Consider the following 16,911-nt stretch of genomic DNA (forward strand, 5'->3'; position numbering starts at 1 on the left):
TGTGGTCAGTGTGCACCATATAAAAAAAATCCTGGAGCACGCAGTGCATAATGAGAAAAAAAAACTCCGGCCATTTTTTTAATTAAAATGCCGACTTTGTGGTCTATTTTCGTATAGTATTTATGGTTGTATTCTAGTTTTCTTGGTCTCATATGATAGAATGGAAAACATATTATAGAAATAGAGGTGATTTTGATTGATTTTACTATAAGAAGAACCTGGAAATGGAGCTCAAAGTAGGGGAAATGTTTGATTTTTGCCGATGTTCAAAAGTAATCAAATGATGTCATTGTCCAATAAATGTCCAACTAGCCATTCTAATATGCAGTCATGAATGGGTTGATGTTATTTATACAATTATTACAGTATTGCAGTAGTCTGCATAATAGTAAATCTTCTATTTTTTGTTTGAATAAAAATTCAAAATAGAAAGCAAGAGTAATATCAGAGGGGCCTGGAGACATGACTGATGAACAAAGAAAATGTTATTTTAGAGCCAGGAATGTCTGCATTGTTCATTCTGGACCTTATTTTGAAATTGTCATATTTTTTAGTTTTCGTGAAATTGGCCAAATTGCAAATTTCTGACCACATTATTGGGTAGTTGAAATTGGTAAATGGGCAGTTTCTTGTACTCAATCGATAGAAAAAACGGAGTTCTAAAGAAATAGCTATGAGGTTGGTCAACTGGAACAATGAAATTAGCCGAAAATAGGGCTCAAAGTGGGCGAAATCGCCTATTTGTAAATATTGCCGAGGTCGCTAAATTTGCGAAAGCGTAATTCCGTCAGTTTTCCATCAAATTTTGTTGTTTTGGTGTCATTACAATCGGGAAAAGATTCTCTATAATTTCAAAGGAAAAAAAGTTTTTTTTTTTTTTTAAATTTTGCGACACCAGGAGACACCTCAGGATTGGGGGTTGCGACAGTCAAGGAGTTAACTAAGGTTATGCTCCAAGAATATCAGTAAGCATATTTCTTGACATTACCGCATCAAACAGGAGCCTGCCACATCTACATCAAATACATTCTGTCCCAATGATAAATGTATTTGATATAGTCACAACAGAGAAAATAAAAATGTAGGAGGCAGTGTTTGGAAGGCACATGAAGAATGCTGGCCTATCTCAAGTTCAACATATACAATAAAAAAATTAATAAACGAAAACAATAACTTATGAAATCCATTCTTTCCCTGGGAAGTGCAAACACGAATACTGTATCCCCATCTTACCCTAACGTGTTTCTGAAAATATTATGCTATTTAAATGTTCAGAACTCTGAATCTAGTTTCCCCACACAAACTCATACTATAAAATCAGAGATGTGTTCCTAAACCATAATATTCCATATCTAACTTCATTTTATTTTCAATAAAATTATAAGCAATATACAGTACTCAGATGAGTAAGTCAATCCGTCTCTCTGTCTGTCTCTCTCTCCACCTTCTTCCAATTCCAGCTCTCCCATTTCATTAAATCCCTTCTTCTCACATTCCTTACCTTTCCCTCTCAAAGCTTATCTGGCATAACACAACTTACACAGCAACAGTGACTGCCGCTATCTCCCACCGTATTTGACAATGATCTTTACATATGCTATTTTATTGAGGGTACAGCGGGAGATGCCTGTGGAAAGGTTACACTGAAGGCTAATACATGCCTGGGTTCTGTAGTGGAAAGTGAGAATGGAGTTGGGCAATTTGAACCTCCGCTGCTCCACCTCAAACACTATGTATTAGACACGACCAATCTCTACCAAACAAGCATGAAATGTCAACACATGCATAAATTTATATACACAAAATGTCATTGCATTTGATTAAAAACTGAGAAAACGTATTTATAATTCAGCTTTAACACTTTTCTTTTACTGCAACAGCCATCTCCCACCAAGGAAAGGGTGACCTAGAGTAGGAAACACATTTACCATCATTCATTCAAACAATATCTTATCCAGAATTGTGCTGACATCACAATTCAGATTACCTTCTGACTGCAACATCCCATCTCTCCTTCAGAGTGCAGGTACTGCCCTTCCCTCCTTCAGGACTAGTCTGGCTAACCAGTTTCCCTTAATTCCTTCAAAAATGTTGCCTTACACTCCAACAGCACATCCATTAACCCTTTCAGGGTTGGTGCCGTACTAGTACGGCTTGCACGCCAGGGTTGGTGCTGCACTAGTACGCATAAATTCTAGTGCCTTCAAATCTAGCGAGGGAAAGCTGGTAGGGCTACATATGAGAGAATGGGTCTATAAAAAAATTCCTGCAGCACACAGTGCAAAATGAGAAAAAAAAAAAAAAAAAACTCCGACCGTGTTTTTGGTTTAAAACAGCGAATTTGCAGGGTATTTTCATATGCTATTTATGATTGTATTCTACTTTTCCTGGTCTCATTTTATAGAATGGAAGACATATTAGAGAAATTAATATGATTTTGATTGGTTTCACAATGAAAAGTACCTTGAAATTAAGCTCAAAGTAGCAGAAATGTTCGATTTTTGCCAAAGTTAAAAAATAAACGAATCATGCCACACGACCAGTACACATCAACTGGTGAGTCTAATATTCTTTCACAAGTGTGCTGATATTATTTATACCATTTCTACACCATTTCTACATTACTGCATTAGTCTGCATAACAGTAAATCTTCTATTTTATGTGAGAATAAAAATTCAAAGTGGAAAGCAAAAGAAATGTAACAGAAGCCTGGGGATGTGACTAATGAAGAGAGGAAATGTTATTTTAGTGCCAGGAATGTCTGTCTTCTTTATTCTGGACCCCATTTGGAAATTGGCATCTTTTGAAATTTGTGTGAAATTGGCAAAATTGCCAATTTCTGACCACTCTATTGGATGGTTGAAATGTGTAAATGGGTGGTTTCTTGTACTCATTCAATAGAAAAAATGGAGTTCTAGCTAAATAGTTATGATTTTTTGTCGACTGGTACATTGGAATTGGCCGAAAATAGGGCTCAAAGTGGGCAAAATCGCCAATGCATAAACATCAGCAGGACGGCTAACTTCGCAAGAGCATAATTCCCTAAGTTTTCCATCAAATTTCATACTTCTGGTGTCATTATGATTGGGAAAAAGATTCTCTATCATTTCATAAGAATTTTTTTTTTTTTTTCGAAAAATTTCCAACCCTGAGAACAAGTTTAGGAGAGGGCCTGCTGAACCTGAAAGAGTTAAAAACCACTCTTCTCCATTCACTCCTATTTAGCACACTCGCATAAATCTGCTGGATGCTCAAGCCCCTAAATCTAAAAGCTTTTTCTTTTTTCACCCCTTCCTCCAGCCACTCCTGTGACTACCCCTCTCTCCCATACCTTTCATCCCAGAATTATACAACCTCTCTGTCAGCCTATCCCTCTCCTTCCTCTCTATATGTCCTAACCACCTTAACAACCTGTCCTCAACCCTTTGAATTATACCCCTGGTGACCCCACACTGCCTTTTAATTCCTATGCTCTGACACCTCTAGACATGATATTCAAACCACACATTCTATGGTTCACCTTTTCTTCCATGAAATCAAAAGCACTCGGTAAGTAACATTTTTAAAAAAGTTTGTAGTTAATGATCCCTTTAACTCAACTGTGTGCTATAAATGACATAAGGTTCTAATAAAAAATAATAAGACTTTTACACCTAATTAATACCAGCAAAAAGTTCAGAAATTAAATTATAAACATCCCAGTAATTTCATAATTAATCTTTCATGCCACTTGAAACCAATCTTCATTATATAAAATCCTTCTTTGACTGTTAATCATGAACTAATTATTACCAAATTTAAAGCTTTATTGTTAAAAAAACATAATATACCAGGAAAGTGTACCTGTGGAATACTTCAACATAAGAGGAATAAATGCTCTTAATTGTGCTTGGGTCATTTTTTCAACCGGGGTTGGGATTCCATCTATAACAAGTGGCGGTAGTTCATGAAGGGATGGGTCATCTTGAGGAGGAGGAGGGGCTTGCTGAGCTAATGCACTTTCCAGTTCGGTCATCAGCATTTGTCGTAATGTTTTAACCTGTCAAGGGAGAAATAAACAGGCTTCTAATAAAAATGTATTGAACCTCAACACAGCACATACATCCGGTAAATGGAAAATGCACCTGTGGAATAGGATCTTGCTTTAATAAACGTAGATAACACAGTACGGTATGTAAACAGTATATAAAACACTGTACTGTAAGAAAAGAAACTGATACTGATACTGTACGAGAAGAAAAAGACATGATCACTATCACCGAAGACCATGAAAAGATACAAGAAAATAGATGAAAGGAGAACAAGAGGGCACAATTTTGGTAAATTTGTATAAAATGAACCCTGCATAAAGTGATTAAAACCTGCAATTACCAATTTTAATAATGAAAGCAAACATTATCATAAATTTGTTAATATTTTTTGTCATCATTATCAATTTCTTCACACACCATTATTAAGTTTCCTCAACCCTTACATCTACTGAACCATCCATGACTGTCAATGAAAATATAAGTGCAATATGTAAACTCCCAATATGCTCCAGTTGTCCATGGGCCAGAAGAATGAGTGTGGAGGCCTTGAACTAGCATGCAAACCTTGCATTTAACACACTTTCTGAAGAATGCTAATTATTCCTTGATATTTAATTGATCCTTTCTATTTATATAAAGCTTTTCTATTTACATAAAACCATGTGATGAATATAAACTTACTACATCCTCTAGAGGTTTCGCACCAAAGCACTTGAAATTATTTCCCGATTTACTAGGTGTGGCAACGACTACCACTGCCTGCTGCCCAACTCTTGTAGAATACTCATCTATTGTAGCCTGGGAAAGAAAAACAATATTTAATGGATGCATTTCAAAAGAACATTATGTGGGAATTAACAAAAGAAAGCAAAAATTAAATTACCTATTTACAGTGGATCATCGATTATCTGACGATTCATTACTCAGCTTCCAACATTATCTGATAATCTTGTTTGATCCAGCATCTAAACAGATAATGTGATAAAGAAGTATGCAAAATAAAGGAACCACAAAAAAATTATCGTCATGCATCACTGAAAATCCAATACACCTCAGTCCCAAAAGGAACTGGATAACCAATGATCTACAGCATACAGTGGTTCCTCGTTTATCGTCGTTAATCCAATCCTGAAAGTGCGACGATTATCGAAAAAGACGATTTTCGAATCAATTTTCCCCATAAGAAATAATGTACAATTAATCTGTTCCTGACACCCAGAAGTATTAAAACAAAATTTTTTTTTACATGAAATATAGATGTAGTACATAAACAATACAATGGGACATGATGAATGAAACATTAACAGAATAAAACTTACCTTTATTGGTAATTCTTCTTAGTGTATGGAAGACTGGAGGAGGAGAGAGATTGGATTAGTTACTGTTTGGAAGGGGAATCCCCTTCCATCAACACCTTAGGTACCAAGTCATTTTCTGGGTTTACTTCTCTTCTCTGTTTCTTAATGCCACTAGGACCAGCTTGAGTCACTAGAGTCCTGTCTCGCAAAAAAAAGTGTCCAGAGAGCTCTGTTTCTGGCGTCTCTTTAAAACTTCCCTAAAATGGGCCAAGACTCTGTCACTGTACAAGTTGCCAATATGACTTGGAACATCCTTCTCAGGGTGATGTTTCTCCATAAATCTTTCCATCCTACCCCACATTTCAAAAATCTCCTTAATTTCTGAAGAAGGCACCTTCTTCCATCTCTCTTCCTCCTCCTTCTCGTTTATTTTATTATTATTATTAACACACTGGTCGATTCCCACCAAGGCAGGGTGGCCCGAAAAAGAAAAACTTTCACCATCATTCACTCCATCACTGTCTTGCCAGAAGGGTGCTATACACTACAGTTTTTAAACTGCAACATTAACACCCCTCCTTCAGAGTGCAGGCACCATACTTCCCATCTCCAGGACTCAAGTCCAGCCTGCCGGTTTCCCTGAATCCATTCATAAATGTTACTTTGCTCACACTCCAACAGCACGTCAAGTATTAAAAACCATTTGTCTCCATTCACTTCTATCAAACACGCTCACGCATGCCTGCTGGAAGTCCAAGCCCCTCGCACACAAAACCTCCTTTACCCCCTCCCTCCAACCTTTCCTAGGCCGACCCCTACCCCGCCTTCCTTCCACTACAGACTGATACACTCTTGAAGTCATTCTGTTTCACTCCATTCTCTCTACATGTCCGAACCACCTCAACAACCCTTCCTCAGCTCTCTGGACAACAGTTTTGGTAATCCCAATAATAACTTCTCAACCTCTTCGAGTACTGGTGAACTTATTTTTGTCAGCATATTTACCCCCTTTGCAACAACAGCTTCCTTGATTTCCTTTTTCTTGGCCACGATGGAAGATATGGTTGCATGGGATTTGTTATACATCCTGGCCAGTTCAGCCACACATACGCCACTTTCGTATTGTTCAATGATGTTTTTCTTAAATTCAATTGTATTTCTCACCTTCTTTACCAAAAGCTTGGCACTAGGAGCTTTCTTTGGAGCCATGGTAGCTTATTTAGCACTTGCAAGCACTAAAATGAATGGAATATTATGAAATATTTCATATGAACATGTGAGGGGACTGTCGCTCACTGGTAAACAATGGCAAACTGGCTGGGAAGGGGGGCCGAGGCGGCTCAGAGCAGTGAGTACACGTCCAGAACGAACGACGATTAGCGAGTCAACTGACCATTTGCGAGCCAATGTTTGGACTAAAATAATGCGAAGATTTCCGAAAAGGACAACTATCGAGCCCGACTATTATTGAGGGACCACTGTATATAGTAGAGGTAATCAACAATAGTAAGTACTGATTAAATTACCTATTTATAAACAGTCATCCGTAGTGATTAAGTATAAATTACTTGCTAATATAGATTAAGCAAATGACATTGTCAACAAGATAGAAATCTTAACTGTAATAAACATTTTGTCATTCTGAGTATCCCCCACTTGACAAACCCACACTGAAACAGTAGATCACCACTTACAACCCTAATGCATCCCTGATAAGGATTTTTTCCTTAGACACCCATTTTTTTTTTTTAACAAGTCGGTCATCTCCCACCGAGGCAGGGTGACCCAAAAAGAAAATTCTCCCATCATCATTCTACACTTTTACCTCACTCATGTATAATCACTGTTTTTGCACAGGCACCCAGGTACAACAGTTTAGAAGCATTTTTTTTTTTTTAACAAGTCAGCCGTCTCCCACCGAGGCAGGGTGACCCAAAAAGAAAGAAAATCCCCAAAAAGAAAATACTTTCATCATCATTCAACACTTTCACCTCACTCACACATAATCACTATTTTTGCAGAGGTTCCCAGAATACAACAACTTAGAAGTATATACGTATAAAAATACACAATATATCCTTCCAAACTGCCAATATCCCAAACCCCTCCTTTAGAGTGCAGGTATTGTACTTTCCATTTCCAGGACTCATGTCCGGTTATATAAAATAACCGGTTTCCCTGAATCCCTTCACTAAATATTACTCTGCTCACATTCCAATAGCTCGTCAGTTCCCAAATACCATTCATCTCCATTCACTCCTATCTAACACACTCATGCACGCTTGCTGGAAGTCCAAACATATCCCTCCAAACATAAAAATAATGGTTAGGGTGTGTAGAAGAGAGGGGACTACTTCCCGGAAAACTAGGTCTTAGGCAGGGATGTGTAATGTCACCATGGTTGTTTAATATACAGTATTTATAGATGGGGTTGTAAAAGTAAATGCTAGGGTGTTCGGGAGAGAGGTGGGATTAAATTATGGGGAATCAAATACAAAATGGGGACTGAAACAGTTACTTTTTTGCTGATGATACTGTGCTTATGGGAGATTCTAAAGAAAAATTGCAAAGATTAGTGGACGAGTTTGGGAGTGTGTGTAAAGGTATAAAGTTGAAAGTGAACACAGCAAAGAGTAAGGTGATGAGGGTATCAAATGATTTAGATAAAGAAAAATTGGATATCAAATTGGAGAGGAGGAGTATGGAAGAAGTGAATGTTTTCAGATATTTGGGAGTTGACGTGTCAGCGGATGGATTTATGAAGGATGAGGTTAATCATAGAATTTATGAAGGAAAAAAGGTGAGTGGTGCGTTGAGGTATATTTGGAGACAAAAAACGTTATCTATGGTGGCAAAGAAGGGAATGTATGAAAGTATAGTGGTACCAACACTCTTATATGGGTGTGAAGCTCGGGCTGTGAATGCTGCAGCGAGGAGGCAGTTGGAGGCAGTGGAGATGTCGTGTGATGTAAATATTATGCAGAAAATCTGTAGTATGGAAATTAGGAGGTGGTGTGGAGTTACAAAAAGTATTAGTCAGAGGGCTGAAGAGAGGTTGTTGAGGTGGTTTGGTCATGTAGAGAGAATGGAACAAAGTAGAATGACTTGGAGAGTGTATAAATCTGTAGGTGAAGAAAGGCGGGGTAGAGGTCGTCCCTGAAAGGTTGGAGGGAGGAGGTAAAGGAGGTTTTGTGGGCGAGGGGCTTGGACTTCCAGCAAGCGTGCGTGCGTGTGTGTGTGTGTGTGTGTGTGTGTGTGTGTGTGTGTGTGTGTGTGTGTGTGTGTGTGTGTGTGTGTGTGTGTGTGTGTACTCACCTAGTTGAGGTTGTAGGGGTCGAGTATGAGCTCCTGGCCCCGCCTCTTCACTGATCGCTACTAGGTCACTCTCCCTGAACCGTGAGCTTTATCACACCTCTGCTTAAAGCTATGTCTGGATCCTATCTCCACTACATCGCTTCCCAAACTATTCCACTTACTGACTACTCTGTGGCTGAAGAATTACTTCCTAACATCCCTGTGATTCATCTGTGTCTTCAACTTCCAACTGTCCCCTTGTTACTGTGTCCAATCTCTGGAACATCCTGTCTTTGTCCACCTTGTCAATTCCTCTCAGTATTTTGTATGTCGTTATCATGTCCCCCCTATCTCTCCTGTCCTCCAGTGTCGTCAGGTTGATTTCCCTTAACCTCTCCTCGTAGGACATACCTCTTAGGTCTGGGACTAGTCTTGTTGCAAACCTTTGCACTTTCTCTAGTTTCTTTACGTGCTTGGCTAGGTGTGGGTTCCAAACTGGTGCCGCATACTCCAATATGGGCCTAACATACACGGTGTACAGGGTCCTGAATGATTCCTTATTAAGATGTCGGAATGCTGTTCTGAGGTTTGCTAGGCGCCCATATGCTGCAGCTGTTATTTGGTTAATGTGCACTTCAGGAGATGTGCCTGGTGTTATACTCACCCCAAGATCTTTTTCCTTGAGTGAGGTTTGTTGTTTCTGGCCCCCTAGACTGTACTCCGTCTGCGGTCTTCTTTGCTCTTCCCCAATCTTCATGACTTTGCACTTGGTGGGATTGAACTCCAGGAGCCAACTGCTGGACCAGGTCTGCAGCCTGTCAAGATCCCTTTGTAGTTCTGCCTGGTCTTCGATCGAGTGAATTCTTCTCATCAACTTCACGTCATCTGCAAACAGGGACACCTCAGAGTCTATTCCTTCCGTCATGTCGTTCACAAATACCAGAAACAGCACTGGTCCTAGAACTGACCCCTGTGGGACCCCGCTGGTCACAGGTGCCCACTCTGACACCTCGCCACACACCATGACTCGCTGCTGTCTTCCTGACAAGTATTCCCTGATCCATTGTAGTGCCTTCTCTGTTATCCCTGCTTGCTCCTCCAGTTTTTGCACTAATCTCTTGTGTGGAACTGTGTCAAACGCCTTCTTGCAGTCCAAGAATATGCAATCCACCCACCTCTCTCTCTCTTGTCTTACTGCTGTCACCATGTCATAGAACTCCAGTAGGTTTGTGACACAGGGTTTCCCGTCCCTGAAACCAAGTTGACTGTTGTTGACGAGATCATTCCTTTCTAGGTGTTCCACCACTCTTCTCCTGATAATCTTCTCCATGATTTTGCATACTATACATGTCAGTGACACTGGTCTGTAGTTTAGTGCTCTTGTAACTAAAGACAAGCATTTTTTTAATGGTAAACATTATTACATTCATGGCATGGGGGAGAGCACTAAATCCACAGGGATCATATAGCACCACAGGAAATGGAGGGCATTCAGACTATTCAAAGAACTGAATCCACACAAAACTATTCAAAAGAATTGAAGCTCCATACAAGAATCTAGGAACCTCCCCTGAGGGGCATTTAATGGTAAATAGTAGTAGATATAGTTAAAATACATTACATCTAGCCTCCATTTGCAAATTTTACAGCAAAATAGGTAAACCATTTTAATTAATTTTTTGTAATACAGCTTCTCTTCACTTAGTGACGTACTCGTTTACAGATGACTCGGACTTACAACGGGCTCTCTAACCAGTATGCATACCTAAATTATGTTTTTTAGAGCTTATTTCCTCTATTCTGTTTATTATAATATACAGTACACTACTGTATAAACATTTAAACATATACTAAAAATGTTATAAATGGTGCAAGGGTGACATTAAAGCAATATCAAAGATGGTTGACATAAACCCACTACCGTTATAGTATGCTCCTCGTTTTTCAATGCGGTATTAGGAACGGCACTCCGTCGTTAAGTGGGAAGAAGCTGTATATGATCAATGCTCATTTCAAAAAAGAAACAAACAAAAAAAAAAAAAAATTTGAGTGCAACCAAAAATAGAAACCCACCTTTAATTTTCTTAAGAGTCGAGTCTGTTGTCTTTTACGTATTGATGGGTTGAGCTCAAAACTGTGGTGTCGTTTACGTTTTTTAGCAGAGGCAATAGCAGCAGCTGCAGCAACCCCAACAGGTCCTGTACCATGCAAGGAAGAAACAACGAATAAAAAGCCCTGTCCTCTCCTCGGTGGAGGGAACGGGAGTTGGGCAAGTTCTTGGCAATGCTCTCTGGCGAATGATACTGACACTGAGCTTTCAAGTGGCTTTTAAAGAAATGGAAGATACAAATAAATAACAGACATAAAAATCACTAAGTGAATGAAGATTTAAAATGAAATGAAATGTAAAAAAAAAAAAAAAAAAAAAAAAAAAATAAATAAAAAAAAAAACATGCTAACTAAAAAAATCTCAAAATAATTCTGCAGTAAATGACTCAAAAAACCTTTCTATGAAAAAAATATTCAGAACATGCCTTCTTCCCTCCATAATTAAAAAAAATATTAAGCGTAAAATTATATTTGGATAAACGAGGGACCAGTCTTATCCCAGTATCCCACACTACAAACAATATTAACAATCTTAGAAACAAATGCCTCTTCCTTCCTCCCTATTTCCCTCTCCATTCTTTCCCTGATTCCTTCCTTCCTTCCTCCCTCCCTCCAATCCTCTTCCTCTCTTCACTTTCCCTCCTTTCTCTTTTCCTCTTCCTCTCTCCTCTCCTTTTTTTCTCTCCTGCTTATTCATCTCCATTTTTATCCTCTTCTGCATTGGATATTGATGGAGAACCAGGGTCTGGGGCACTAAGGAAGCAGATCTGTGTGTCAGCATGAATGAACTTTCAAATCACAGGGCTTTCCAGTTGAAGATGCTTCCCTGGGAAGAGGCACTGTCATATCCAAAAATAAAGCAGAGGGAAACACACACACACACAAAAAGTGTACCTGCTTGATATCTAATAATAAAATAGTATTAGCATGCATTTAAGAACAAAAATCTAATCACAAAACATAAAATAATAACCATCCAGTTTAATAAAATAGATATGTCAGTTTCAAGAATAAAATAGGATATGAGCAAAAGAAACCATAATACCACATAACAGCTGTTAGAAAGGACAACACCATGCAGAGCTCTTGAGATTTCTTCAATTGCCCTTCCCTTTACCAACTTGTGCATGATGAAGTACGAGAGAAGCTGTGTTAACAAGTGTCCTCTGAGTTCTGTATCATAAAATGTAGCTGGACTTATTATATACAATATTTACTTAAGATTAAAATATATTTGCTTTTTGTTTGTTGCAAGATACAACTTAAATCTCTGCAACCCTTAGCTCAACTAGTACCTTTTGGTCAAAAACTTACCAATCTAAATTTACCTACTTTTCAAGGTCTTTCCAAGAGATCAAAAATATTTGTAAACAGATCAATATGGATTTTGAATGTAGATACTATGGTACTGACTTACCCTGTAAAGATACATTTGGTTGAGTTAATGACAACTTATTTCCTTATTTGACAAAGACATTAAAAAAGTGGACTTAAAAACTCTGTACTATGAGCACAATCCTGTATATGAAGCTACTATGAATGGTATAGAATTTATGGGAAAATTACCTTTATTTAAAATAGATATCAGAAAGACTAATTTAGGTATGACAAAACAGGAAAAAAAATAATTACAGTACAGAGGAAGAGATATTTTATGTTGCAAAGGAAAAATGTATAGTGAAAAAAAAGAAAAAGTAAAGGTATTCTCATGAGGGTATTCTCAGGTATTCTCAGGAGGGTCCCACAAGAATCAGAGCATGGCCAATAATGCATCTAATTTATGCAAGTAAAAACTACACAAATATATTTGCAAATAGAATTTGAAATAAACTGAGCAAATGTCACGATAGATGGATAATGAATTTTATACCAAGTGCCATATAATGGAAATGGAAGAAAGCGGTAATAGGCCAAGTGAAACATAAATTGTATGATAAAATATTGAAAGTGTAAAGACAAGAGAGAAATCAGGGAGTCATTATAGACAAAAGAATGCTGCCAGAATAGCACATATATATCTTGAAAAACTTGTATGCTACACTTACAGATTTAAAATAACCACTAGATGTATGGGGGAAGAGAAATGGTAGAAACCTGTTCACAGCATACATTAATCCAAAAATTGAAATATGTAACCAATCAAGCCTGGCTCTGCTCCTATAACTACAAATGAAAAGTAACAAATACCACAGGCTATCTCTCACACCTGTACAACCTAGACTTACTACAAAATAAATTTCAGACATAAGAATTATATAGAAAGTAAGAATGAAGACAGAGAAAATTCTTTTGTTAGTAAACTGGAGGAAGAAATTAAATAAGATAGCCACATATAAGCTAATACAAAGATTTTAGTTCTTAATAAATAACACTAAAAATTTCAGAAAATATGTAATGTTTTTAGGACCAAAAGATATAAAGTGAGCTAAGGGATGCAATGCTTTAATAAAAGTCATTATGAAGAATATTGTAGTTACCTGAGAACTGCAAATTTTATCACAAAATATCTATTAAAAAATATGATAAAAAATAGATTAATTGTTCAATATAATACAGTACTGTACATGTGACAGGAAGAAATTTTTTTTTACATAAATAATGTCCAGGTGTGACCACTGCCAGGAATAATACAAACTTCTCTCATGCAGACATCATGGTTTTCTATTGGTTCCCTCCACCACCAACAAAACGGTATCGTTCATCTCACCTGCCCACCCACCTGCCGCCGCTAACTGGGCGGTCACGTCGTCTTCCCCAGGTAGTGACCCGTCGTCGTCATCGAAACTTCCAGGTGAGGATGGCACATCGTCATCATCATCATCACTGGTTCCCGTAATATGTGCTGTAACATTATCACCCGCCCCTCCCCCGCCCCCGCCATCCTCACTTAACGGGTCAACTTCCCCTCCATTGCCAGTCATGCCAGCCAGTCCTGAGGCCCCAACACTGTTCATCACCAGCTGTAAACCAATGAGATCACCATGAAATTATGAAAAACAAATTATTTTATTTTATTATCACACTGGCCGATTCCCACCAAGGCAGGGTGGCCCGAAAAAGAAAAACTTTCACCATCATTCACTCCATCACTGTCTTGCCAGAAGGGTGCTTTACACTACAGTTTTTAAACTGCAACATTAACACCCATCCTTCAGAGTGCAGGCACTGTACTTCCCATCTCCAGGACTCAAGTCCGGCCTGCCGGTTTCCCTGAACCCCTTCATAAATGTTACTTTGCTCACACTCCAACAGCACATCAAGTATTAAAAACCATTTGTCTCCATTCACTCCTATAAAACACGCTCACGCATGCCTGCTGGAAGTCCAAGCCCCTCGCACACAAAACCTCCTTTACCCCCTCCCTCCAACCTTTCCTAGGCCGACCCCTACCCCGCCTTCCTTCCACTACAGACTGATACACTCTTGAAGTTATTCTGTTTCGCTCCATTCTCTCCACATGTCTGAACCACCTCAACAACCCTTCCTCAGCCCTCTGGACAACAGTTTTGGTAATCCCGCACCTCCTCCTAACTTCCAAACTACGAATTCTCTGCATTATATTCACACCACACATTGCTCTCAGACATGACATCTCCACTGCCTCCAGTCTTCTCCTCGCTGCAACATTCATCACCCATGCTTCACACCCATATAAGAGCGTTGGTAAAACTATACTCTCACACATTCCCCTCTTTGCCTCCAAGGACAAAGTTCTTTGTCTCCACAGACTCCTAAGTGCACCACTCACCCTTTTCCCTCATCAATTCTATGATTCACCTCATCTTTCATAGACCCATCCGCTGACACGTCCACTCCCAAATATCTGAATACATTCACCTCCTCCATACTCTCTCCCTCCAATCTGATATCCAATCTTTCATCACCTAATCTTTTTGTTATCCTCATAACCTTACTCTTTCCTGTATTCACTTTCAATTTTCTTCTTTTGCACACCCTACCAAATTCATCCACCAATCTCTGCAACTTCTCTTCAGAATCTCCCAAGAGCACAGTGTCATCAGCAAAGAGCAACTGTGACAACTCCCACTTTATGTGTGATTCTTTATCTTTTAACTCCACTCCTCTTGCCAAGACCCTCGCATTTACTTCTCTTACAACCCCATCTATAAATATATTAAACAACCACGGTGACATCACACATCCTTGTCTAAGGCCTACTTTTACTGGGAAATAATTTCCCTCTTTTCTACATACTCTAACTTGAGCCTCACTATCCTCGTAAAAACTCTTCACTGCTTTCAGTAACCTACCTCCTACACCATACACCTGCAACATCTGCCACATTGCCCCCCTATCCACCCTGTCATACGCCTTTTCCAAATCCATAAATGCCACAAAGACCTCTTTAGCCTTATCTAAATACTGTTCACTTATATGTTTCACTGTAAACACCTGGTCCACACACCCCCTACCTTTCCTAAAGCCTCCTTGTTCATCTGCTATCCTATTCTCCGTCTTACTCTTAATTCTTTCAATAATAACTCTACCATACACTTTGCCAGGTATACTCAACAGACTTATCCCCCTATAATTTTTGCACTCTCTTTTATCCCCTTTGCCTTTATACAAAGGAACTATGCATGCTCTCTGCCAATCCCTAGGTACCTTACCCTCTTCCATACATTTATTAAATAATTGCACCAACTACTCCAAAACTATATCCCCACCTGCTTTTAACATTTCTATCTTTATCCCATCAATCCCAGCTGCCTTACCCCCTTTCATTTTACCTACTGCCTCACGAACTTCCCCCACACTCACAACTGGCTCTTCCTCACTCCTACAAGATGTTGTTCCTCCTTGCCCTATACACGAAATCACAGTTTCCCTATCTTCATCAACATTTAACAATTCCTCAAAATATTCCCTCCATCTTCCCAATACCTCTAACTCTCCATTTAATAACTCTCCTCTCCTATTTTTAACTGACAAATCCATTTGTTCTCTAGGCTTTCTTAACTTGTTAATCTCACTCCAAAACTTTTTCTTATTTTCAACAAAATTTGTTGATAACATCTCACCCACTCTCTCATTTGCTCTCTTTTTACATTGCTTCACCACTCTCTTAACCTCTCTCTTTTTCTCCATATACTCTTCCCTCCTTTCATCACTTCTACTTTGTAAAAACTTCTCATATGCTAACTTTTTCTCTCTTACTACTCTCTTCACATCATCAAATTATACTTAAATATTGAGTTTCGAGTAGGTATAAACTAAAAACCATGGTTCCAGTTACCTGCTGACCCCCCGCCAATGCCACGCGCCATCCTCGTAAGGCTGATGCATCAACACTGTTCATCACCAGCTGAAAACATTTATAATTATGAAATTTAAGAGGGGCAAAAATATAAAAACCAAGCTTATGTAACACTATGAACAACAAAGAGAAACAAAGGAGTGAAAATGATCATCATGCAATCAAGAATCAGGTTCAACCAGGCTTTGCCATAAATTAAAATAAACTAGGTACACTGCCTTACCTGAATTACATAGTAATAGTAGCAGTAGTAGAAACTAGTTTATTACAGGACTTGGCACTTGCAAAATATTACTACATCAAAACAAGCATCAATACTGCACTGATAATGTACTGAGAATGTCATGGTACAGTGAGGCAACATGCTAAGGTGCTATGCTTTTAGTCAGTGTTGTTGCAAATAAAACTATATTATGTGTATTAGTGCCTTCAATCTTATTTTTTCCCCCTGCCAACTGGAATTCCAAAGGGACATTACATAATAAGGAAAGCAGTAGTGTAAAGGTAATGAGGAGGACCGTTAATTTTAACAAATAAATTAATCTATGGCAGATTCATACTGGAGAAGAAATAGCATTTTTCTTTCACCACCAGCCATCTCCCATGATGGTAGGGTGACTCAAAGAAGTAAACACATTCACCATCATTCATTCAACTGTTGTCTTGCCATTAAGTGCTCAAACATCACAATGTTAATGACCCTTCTAAACTATCATACTCACCCCCTCTTCAGAGTACATTCACCATACTACCCACCTCCAGGACTCAAGTTCAGCTAACAGGTTTCCCCTGCATCCCATCATAAAAGTTACCCTATGACACTCAATAGTACCTCAAGTCATAAAAACCACTCGTCTCCACTCATTCCGATCTAATATGAATAAACTCCTAGCCCTCAAA

The 16,911-nt window shown here is 38.7% G+C and overlaps 1 protein-coding gene across 7 annotated transcripts in view; it reads right to left on the reverse strand.

The window, feature by feature from the left end:
• Window positions 1-16,911, reverse strand: part of ewg (DNA-binding protein Ewg) — an 82,680-nt gene that overhangs the window by 59,385 nt on the left and 6,384 nt on the right. For 6 of the 7 annotated variants that reach the window (XM_070100091.1, XM_070100095.1, XM_070100094.1 and 3 more), the window contains exons 3-7: window positions 15,991-16,059; window positions 13,441-13,693; window positions 10,698-10,822; window positions 4,714-4,830; window positions 3,845-4,040 (exon numbers count right to left, since the gene is read on the reverse strand). In XM_070100091.1, the coding sequence (XP_069956192.1) occupies window positions 3,845-4,040; window positions 4,714-4,830; window positions 10,698-10,822; window positions 13,441-13,693; window positions 15,991-16,059 (760 nt within the window). The remainder of the gene's footprint in view (window positions 1-3,844; window positions 4,041-4,713; window positions 4,831-10,697; window positions 10,823-13,440; window positions 13,694-15,990; window positions 16,060-16,911) is intronic. The other variant, XM_070100093.1, reaches the window with a different exon arrangement.

The sequence above is a fragment of the Cherax quadricarinatus genome, chromosome 71 (assembly GCF_038502225.1).
Source record: "Cherax quadricarinatus isolate ZL_2023a chromosome 71, ASM3850222v1, whole genome shotgun sequence".
NCBI lineage: Eukaryota > Metazoa > Arthropoda > Malacostraca > Decapoda > Parastacidae > Cherax > Cherax quadricarinatus.